The following is a 9425-nucleotide window of genomic DNA, read 5'->3' as shown; positions in this document are numbered from 1 at the left end:
ATTTTACCAAATCCCAATTTGGAGCTGGAATACATTAAGATTTCCTCACCCAATCCCTCAGGAAGTAACTGCAGGGCTGCGTCCAGACCTGGGGAGAATGCATTTCTTCACGCTCCGATATTCATGTAGAAAGCTTCTGATTTTACTGAGTTTTTCATGGTGTTTTATAGGGAAAAGAGTGCGTATTTGCGGTCACCTGAAAATTATTCACATTCTCTCAGTGTCTCGCTCTGAGTTCCAGAAGCCAGCACTGATAGTCAGGATTAAGCCATTGACTTAATCTGAGCCATCGATCTCGGCTAGCAATCAGGGAGAGAGAGAAGGGGGGGGGGGGGGGGGTTGGTGTCTGTCCTGCCACAGAGGGCTCAGAGGATATGGAAGAGCTTAGAGGGAGATGGGCTGGGCTGCAGAGAACCTGGGAGAGAAAACCATCAGCGTCCATCTCACCCTGTGGGACTGTGCAGGGGGAGGACTCAGCCCAGGGCTTGTGGGGGAGAGCCAAGGCTTGTGGAAGGGATCAAAGATTTGAAAGTTCCAGAGAGAAGAGGCTGCTCTTTGCCCTTGATGGCATGAACAGATCAGAGAGAGGGCCCAGGACATTTGTCACTCCCAGCCTCTGTCCCCAGCAGTTCCCAGCCCTGGCTGCTCAGCCCACGTTTGCGGGTGAGTTTGGCTGTGCCCCAGCTCCATCCTGCTGCGGGGCTCAGGGCCTGTTCCCGGCAATGGCCAGCCCTGCCCTGCCTCTCTGCTGGCCCGGAGCCCGACAGAGCCTGGGGCAGGGCTGGCTGGGAAGGCCCACAGGTGCCACGGGCTGTGCAGGAGCTTGGAGAGGCTGCCCAGCAGGGAGGCCATGGGGGCACAGAGCCCCAGGGGCTGCTGTGGGCACCACGACACAAGGGCTGTTCCCACCTGGAATGCTCCTGGCCTGGGCTGGGCCCACACAGGAGGCCTATGGGGACATGTGAAGGGAGCAGGGCTGGGATGTCACAGGACAGGTTACAAACCTGGGCCATGAAGATGCTGCCAGGAGGTGACAGCAAGGCGAGCAACAGACAACGGATTTCTGTGCATTGTTTGTGTTGTGGAAGGCTGCTTCAGAACAGGGAGGGGGATTTAATACCAGCAGACACTGATACTGGCATTGAGGGATACGATGGCTTTTTTGCCTGGGTTTTTACTAGAAAGTTCTCTCATGTCTCTGTGTTCAGGGCTTCAAGAAGGAGGAAAGCATGGCAGGAACCTCACTGAGGGAAGGAAGGGGTTAAAAGCAGATATGGCAAGAAAGAAAAAAATAACATTTCTTTTCACTCAAAGATGACCTTGTAGCTGAAATATACTAACATTCGGTGGGGGAAATTTCATATTGTGGTTGCTTTGGGTTGTTTTCTTTCTGCTTTGAGAAGTGGAATTTCTGCAGAAGATAACAGGATTTTGATTCGCCCCAATTGAGCTCAGAGACACTTCAGAGACCAAGTCAGAGAAGTGGGTATTTGCTTTATTTGGTGCACCGGATGTGTGGGGAATTGTTTCCACCAAACACACACACCTCAGTACCCCAAAGACACAGAGTTATAGGTAAAATCATGAATATTAATTACATTCTTCAGGATAGGAGTGGTTATACAAATCATTTCTCGGAAGTCATTAATATCATTAGCATGTGCACCATGCATGCTCCGTATATCCTGGTGGTCTTTGGGGACCCCCAAAGCCCCCTCCAAGGTGAAGGTCCTTCATGGGTTGATTCAGGGGTTTCTGTGCTGGTTTCAAATGCATGCTTAGCCGATAAGCCATCAGGCCAGAGCTGTTACCTACGATTTGAATTTGAATTAAGAGTTCAGCCTTCTGCCTTGGAGGCCACAGACAGGCGCCTGTGCTGGTGGAAGGGGGGCAAAAAGCTCAGAGTCTCAATTTTGTAAAGACCTAAAGAGCATTTCTCACAGGCCTAGGCCTCCTGGTGAGAGGGAAGAGAGATAAGCTCAGAGACAGTGAAGAGCCTTGTGAAGAAATGTGCCTGTGATAGGACCTGAGGTATGTTAAGGCAGGGAACAGGCTTGGCATGCACGCTTTTTGCTCCTGTTAAGATGGAATAAGCTTTTGTGTCCCCATTTTGCTATGATGGAATGGAATAAATCTACTCTTTACACTTTGGCTGTGGATTTTGGCCATCTTGGTTATCTGCATATATTCAGTTCACACACTCATGGAATCCCAGAAGGACAAATGCCAGTGTTGGCCCCTGCAATGGCCCAGGCTGGAGCTGCCTGCCTGCCGTGTGGGAAAGGTCTTAGTGGACAGGGAGCTGGGCAGGAGGCAGCTGTGTGCCCTGGCAGCAAGGAAGGCCAGGAGCACCCTGGGCTGTGTGACCAGGAGATTCAGGATGTGGATTACCCAAGTTACGTTATTATGCCTTGTTTTTTTTCCTCAACACAGGAAAGACATCTGGAAGCCTGAGCAGGTTTAGTGAAGGGCTCTGAGGTGGGGCTGGAGCACTTTGCCTGTGAGAAGGCTAAGGAAGCTGGACTTGGATTGGATCCAGCCACATCCACATTCCCTTCTGAGAAGTTTAGAAAGCCAGGGAGTCCTGGGTAGGTTTTGGGGGTGTTGGGGGTCTTTTCTGCACTTTATATCTGAAAAGGAGATTCTCTAATAAACTCTTGTCTGAAGCTCCCACTCTGCCCACAACAAGGGGAGCACTGCAGAGGGGCACTGGGGTCACTGGGGACCAGTGATGAACACTGTGAGCTCTGGGAGGAGGCACTGGGAGCACTGGGCACTCCATCATGTCTCCCAGTTTCCTCAGTCCAGCTCCTGCTTTGAGTGAGAGTTGTGTGGTTCCCTGTGGTTTTAGAGTACACCTACAAGCAAAACAAGGGTTTGATCGACAGCTGGCATTTATTGGGGAGAAGAACATGGAGGGGGGTGCTGAGGGTGCTGGGGGATAGATGCTGAGGGTCTTCAGGTGTGGCGTCATGGGGTTGCTGGGATTGTCTAAGTTCAGGATGCTTGGTGACAAGGGTGTTGGGGATGGCCATGTAAGGGGTGCTGGGAGTGCTGGGTGTACTGGATGTCCAGATGCTGGTGGTTCTGTCTGTTGGGGGTGCCCAGGTGCAGGGTGCTGGGTGTTCTGGAGGTGCTGGGTGCACTGGGTGTCCAGATACTGGGGCTGCTGGGTGCTGGGGGTGATGAGATGTGGAGTTCTGAGTGTGTTGGGTGCTGGGGGTGCCCAGGTGCAGGGTGTTGGGAGTGCTGGGGGTGGTGAATGGGTGCAGCTACCATGCTCAGATGGAGATGCTGTTTTCCGTCTCCAGCGGGTTCAGGTAGTTGTATCTCAGCTCAGCCAGGTGGTTCCTCTCCTCAATCCGGTCCCGGATCTCCTCCAGCCGCCCTTGGAAGGCCCGGATGAGCCGCCGGGGTTCTGCCTCTGTGAACCACTCTTCAGGGTACTGTCCCAGGAGCCTCTGGGGGAGACAGGGGCATGGACCCTTCAGCTTCAACCCCTTGATGCCATTGGGGGGTTCTCTAGCACCTTGGTAGCTGTGGAGCAATGGTGGCCATACCCCAAGTTTGGTGACACCAAAGGTGGTGACATCCACCCTTGTGGGCACCTTTTGCAGTTCCCCAGGCCCACAGAGCTGTTTGGGGGGGGCACAAGGAGGCTGTGGGGCCAGACTCACCCTGTCCTTGAGTTGGGAGCTGAGGAGAATGAGAGCCACCAAGATGTTGGCAGTGGTGGCCACCTCAGGGATGGTGTCAAGGAAGTGCTGGAGGAAGGCCCGGCCCTTCTCGCAGGGTGGTGGGTGACGCATGGAGGACGGGGCATTGGGAATGAAGGCCCCCAGGTCATACTGCAGGGGGACAGGTCACTGAAGAGAACATCCCCCCAAAACAGCTAGGGTATGGGTGGGGACATCCCCCCAAAAGCATGAGGGAACAGGTGGGGACATCCCTGAAACAGCAAGGACACAGGTGGGGACATTCTTTGGCACAGAGGGGGGCATATGGGGACATCAGAGCACAGCAAGGGAAATGGATGGGGACATCTCCATTATGAAGAGGGGATGGATTAGGACATCCTTCTGGCATGGGGACACATTGGATGGAGCTGTAGGGTGAGGACATCCTTCCAATGTGGAGATAGGATGGATGGGGACATCCTTCTGGTATGTAGAGAGGTCTGACCATAGACATTGGTTCAGAATGGGGACATGATTCCTGTGCACAGAGGAGTGGTAGGGGGACATGTTCACAGCATGGCTCGAGGACAGCTGGGGATATCCTTTGGGTCCTTGACCCGTGTCCCACCTGCCCATTGTTGACAGCCGCATGCTGTGCCGAGCAGGTGAACATCACCATGGTGAGGAACTTGATGAGCTCTGCCACTGACTGCAGTGAGGAGGGAACACCTGGATGGGGGTGGTAACAGCAAAGAGCCTCAGGGACCTGCCTGTCCTCTGCCTCCCCTGGGGACATCCTGTGGCAGCTGCAGTTGTCTTACCTGAGGAGGTCCTGCCCAGGAAGCCATTGGTGAAGATGTCCATCACCCAGGCCTGCAGCTCAGTGTCCCCGCTCACCGCTGCATCCCCACCATAGTAGAATGTCACAATGCCAGTGACAAAGCTGCCATAGGGACAAGGTGACTGTGAGATCCTGGGGCACTCCAGGAGCACCCTCCATCCCCCAAAACCAGTCTCACCTCTCAATGGCTTCCCAGAGGCTCATCCCGTCATCTCGGTAGTGGTAGTTGGGGACATGGGCCATGCCACGGTGGTGGATGTCATCAGGGAGGCACAGGGATGTGTAGGTCACCTGCTCCAGGCCTCGCTGCACCACCAGCAGCAGCCCCTCGTAGGTCACCCCTGAGCCCTGGGAGGAGGGCCACCCACGGGTGGGGAGGGCAGGAGGTACCAGGCTTCAGTGTCCCCCAGTGCTCCCAGTATACCCCAGTACTCTGCACTGTTCCCAGAGTACTAGTCCTCCAAGTACACACCCAGTGCCCCCAGTACTCCCATATATGCCAGTGCTCTCCTGTGTCCTCCATCCCATGTTGTCTAGTGTCCGCCAGGTCTGTCATGCTTCCCAGTGTTCCCTAGTGCCCCCCACTACCCTACAGTGCTATCCAGCAGTTCCAGTGCTCACTGTTGCCAGTACACCCCAGTACTCCACACTGCTCCCAGTAGCACCCCAGTACCCACCCTGTGTTTTCAGGACACCCCAATTCCCCCAGTAGAATCCAATACCTCCAGTGCCCCCAGCAGACCCCAGCACCCACAAGACTCCAGTGCCCTCCGGTGCCCCAGTGGACTCCAACAGACCCTCAGTGTCCCCAGTACATCCCCATTGCCTCCCAATACTCCAGAGCATTCAGTGCTCCCAACAGGCCCCAGTGCCCCAGCAGAGCCTAGTGCTCTCAGTCCCCAGGGCTCACCTTGTCAATGAGGCCACCAGGGTTGATGAGGACACTGCGGGCCAAGGTGTTGATGTGGAGTGTGAAGTGGAAGTGAGGCATGAGGAGCTGAGGGGAGAACACACATCTGGCAGGTGACCAGGGACCCCTCCATGGAGCTGGGGGGGCTGTCAGGTGGGGCATAACTGCCCTCAGATCTGGGGGGGGGGGGCAGGCAGCAGCAGCTGGCCCTGAGAGGAGACCTTACTTTGAAGAGGGGGTGACAGGTGGGCAGGTGGCGCAGGGTGGCAATGGCAAAGACCTCCCCAAATAGGTGAGTCCTCAGTAGGTGGGTGAGGAGCTGGTGGCTGTAGAAGTCAGCATTGCGCACCCAGGTCTTGGCCAACAGCCAGTCCCACTCATCATCACTTGGCAGGAAGATGGGGCTGCACGGTCCTGGCGTTTGGCTGAGCTGTGGGACACCACCCCCTGGTCTAGGACCATTGTCATCCTCCTGATGGCAGGGTTTGGGGTGGGACATCCCTACCTGGATGGCAATGGGGCGCAGGAGCCCATCAGTGCCCTGGTGAAGCAGGCAGAGCGGGGCTGCTACGTACTGCTGGCGCCCATAAATGGTGTCAGCCGGGATGTCCTCCAGCACCTTGTAGTCCACAATGAAGATCCGACCTTCTTGGAGCTCCTTGCTCAGGTCAGTGCCACCCCCCAGTGAACCAGTGACCATCTCTGGTGTCACTGGGAATTTGAGTGGCAGCGTGGTGCAGCGATGGATGATGATGGGGTTGTTGCCATTGAGGAACTGGGAACCGAAGAATTCATCTTCTTGCCAATGCGTGGCCACATACTCAGGGACTAAGGGGATGGTCAGACATAAGCACCCACTTACCCACCCTCCAGCGACATCCTGTGAATCCCTGAGTGATGCAGGGGGAAGGGCAGGGGACAACACCCAAGGCACCCACCAATATCCCTGCCCTGTGTCCGGGAGAAGATGGTGCGCATCTCATCCAGGCTGTTCCAGGAGGTGCGTCTCAATAGGAACCCTGACAGAAAGTGGGAGGCCCCTCTACAGGGCAGAGGGGGACCTCAGCACACCCTTTCCCCTTCTCTGGCCCCTTTTCCAGCCATCACCCAGGTCCTCCCTGGCCTCAGGGCACTGCTTACTGGAAGATGAGGAAACCATTGAAATTGGTGGCCCTGATGCGGGAGAACTGGATGTTGGAGTCTAGCTCAGAGATGGAGTTCACGTTGAGGCAACGGGGCCAGCCCTGGGCGAAGTTCTTCCACCTGAGGGGGGACAGAAATTGAGAGCAGATGTCAGCATCACTGCTGACCAGTCCATCTGGCCAAGGTAGGCCTTGTTGCCATGTTCCTGCTGTCACCTGTAAGCCTCCTGCCGTGCTGCCAGCTCCCGATGACGATGTTCCTTGAGGATCTGCAGCTTGTCATCTGCCAGTTTCTTCCCTAGAAAAAAGGGGGGCTGTCAAAAGTCAGACCTCTGGCCATTAGAGGGGGATGGGGGCAGGGTGGGTCCTACCTGAGCCCTCCCGCACCTCCACCGTGGTGACCCCCTCCAGCCACTGGTAGCAGGGGAAACGATACAGGGTGCCATTGGGGGCTGTCACCCGGACATCCTTGCAGAACCAGGCGTCCTCCAAGAAGAGCCGCCACTTGTGCAGGCGGATGAGGACAATGGGGCCCAAGTCCTGCCCACAGTACACAGACAGGCTCCTCTCCTGAAGAGGAAAAAATGGCTTCTGGGTGGGATGGGCAGATGCCTTGTGGTGGCACCAGGTAGAGAAGGGACTCAAAGCATTCCCACTTGCTTCTCTTGCCTCCAAGATCCTTATCCTCCACCATCCCCTCAAATTCCTTTTCCTCCATTCTCCCAGAAAACCATTCCTCCAATGCCCCCAGGACCACTACCCACCATCCTCCCCAAATTTTTTTCTTCAGACCCTGGAACCCCTTTCCTCTGTTTCCCTCAAATCCCTTCCCACCAGCCCCTTGTATCCCCAGGACAGTCCATGCAGCCCCTCACATTGCTGGGACAGCCTGTGCCACCCCTCATGTCCCCAGGACAGCTCTGCCACCCCTTGTGTCCCCATCCCCACCTTCCCTGGCAGGAACAAGAAGGAGACGGTGGTCTGGCGGCTCTCGCCATAGCTGCCCACCAAGGTGATGGAGATGGAGTTGTTGGTCCCAGCTTCCACCATGTCACCTGTTGCCACTGTCACCTTGTAGACAGCCATGACAAGCTGCAGTGATGTCCCAGAGATGCCTTCAGGGAAGACTGAGGGACTGTGGGGTGCAAACCTGCTGTTTTGGGTGATTGAGATGTTGCAACTGCCACGGTCGTTCTGTGAGCCGGTGACATGTCCTTCCTCCTCAGGGAGGTGTTATCAGATCACCGCTACTGGCCAGCATCCAGTACATCTGATCTCAAGAGATATTGCCAGATGTCCATGGGGACATTACCCAAGCGATGGTCCTGGGGGTTGCTGTGGGGACATTACCCAAGCGAGGGCCCTGAGGGTTGCTGTGGGGACATTACCCAAGCGATGGTCCTGGGGGTTGCTGTGGGGACATTACCCAAGCGATGGCCCTGAGGGTTGCTGTGGGGACATTACCCAAGCAATGGTCCTGGGGGTTGCTGTGGGGACATTACCCAAGCGATGGTCCTGGGGGTTGCTGTGGGGACATTACCCAAGCGATGGTCCTGGGGGTGGCTGTGGGGACATTACCCAAGCAATGGTCCTAGGGGTTGCTGTGGGGACATTACCCAAGCGATGGTCCTGGGGTTGCTGTGGGGACATTACCCAAGAGATGGTCCTGGGGGTGGCTGTGGGAACATTACCCAAGCGAAGGCCCCAGGGTTGGCCCTCAGCCACGGGAGGGGCGTTCACCATGGGCCAGGGGTTCACCTGCCCCCCCCCAGAGTACCCTTAGTCATGAGCATTTTCAGCTGCCATTGGTGGCCAGGAAAGAGTGGCTGCAATGGCAGGGCCGGAGGCGGCTCAGGGCCAGGGCCGGGGCCGCAGTGGAGCCCCATGATAGCTTCAGCGCTGAGGCTGGGGGTGCTCCAGGGGGACAGCGAGGGAGGAGTGGGACCCCCAGCACTGGGACAGCCTTGAACTGCCATTCTCGGTAGCCTTGGAACCACCATTCCTCAAAACCATGACCCCCTGAACCCCACATTCCTGTGTGCTGACACCCCCCTGCACGACATCCCCTGGCTCTGGCACCACCCTCCATCCTCTTTTCTGGCCATCCTACCTCTCCCAGCCCCCAGCCTCCCTGTTTCCCTTGAACCTGGCAGCCCCTGGACCCCCATCTCTGCCTCTCCCAGTCCCCAAACCCTCCTTTCCTCAACACCAGGGATCCCCTGCACCCTCCTTCTCAGAGATCTTGCTTCTCCCCACACCTATTCCCAGCATTCCTTGACCTTGGGACCCCCTGAACTGCAATTCCCAGCACCGGGAACCCAAAACCACAATTCACAAGCCCAACAACTGCCTGATCCACCATTCCCAGCATAGAACTACCCTGAACCACCTTTCCTGGCCATCTCGCCTCTCCAGCCCCCAAACCCTTTTCCTTCGTCTTGGGACCCCCTGCACCCCCATTCCTACCTTTCCCAGCCCCCAGCTCCCCCTTTCCTTAACACTGGGGACCCCCTTAGCCCACCTCCCCAGCTGTCCTGGCTCTTCCTATCCCATGACCCCGCTTTGTTCAACACTGAGGACCCCTTGAACCTCCCATCCCACCTCTCCCAATCCCTGTACACCCCATTTCCTTGACCTTGGGACTACTCTGAATCCTCATTCCTGTGCACTGGGACCCCCCTGCACTCCCAAACTGACACCCCATGCACCAACTTCTCCACACTGGGACCCCCCTGCACCCCCTTATATGGCACCGGGACCCTTCATCCTGCACCCCTTATCCTCCACTAATATCCCCCTACACCCCCTTTCCTGCACATTCCATCGTCACCAGCCCCCAGCCTTCCCCTTTTCCT

General features: G+C 56.4%; 1 protein-coding gene across 5 annotated transcripts; it reads right to left on the bottom strand.

Moving 5' to 3' along the window:
* Positions 1–2876: 2876 nt before the first annotated feature.
* On the bottom strand, positions 2877–7953 carry LOC146421269 (hydroperoxide isomerase ALOXE3-like). 5 transcript variants are annotated; one of them, XM_085047103.1, is made up of 13 exons: positions 7519–7939; positions 6942–7140; positions 6787–6868; positions 6569–6691; positions 6367–6470; positions 5934–6256; positions 5655–5858; positions 5429–5515; positions 4697–4866; positions 4499–4620; positions 4306–4406; positions 3678–3848; positions 2877–3461 (listed from the first exon to the last, which is right to left on the bottom strand). In XM_085047103.1, exons 1-13 carry the CDS (start codon positions 7654–7656, stop codon positions 3282–3284), a joined length of 2004 nt encoding a protein of 667 aa, XP_084903229.1. In that variant the 5' UTR covers positions 7657–7939; the 3' UTR covers positions 2877–3281. The 5 variants fall into 5 exon arrangements, with proteins under 5 accessions (XP_084903229.1, XP_084903228.1, XP_084903231.1 ...); XM_085047102.1 differs by having other exon boundaries at positions 5655–6256; positions 7519–7940; XM_085047105.1 differs by having other exon boundaries at positions 3456–3537; positions 5655–6256; positions 7519–7946.
* Between the last annotated feature and the right edge of the window lie 1472 nt (positions 7954–9425).

This window comes from Lichenostomus cassidix, unplaced genomic scaffold (genome assembly GCF_008360975.1).
Source record: "Lichenostomus cassidix isolate B80296 unplaced genomic scaffold, HeHo_3.0 HiC_scaffold_33, whole genome shotgun sequence".
In the NCBI taxonomy this organism is placed as follows: Eukaryota; Metazoa; Chordata; class Aves; order Passeriformes; family Meliphagidae; genus Lichenostomus; species Lichenostomus cassidix.
The sequence above is the reverse complement of the archived record's forward strand: the minus strand, read 5'-3'. Positions and strand labels throughout refer to the sequence as shown.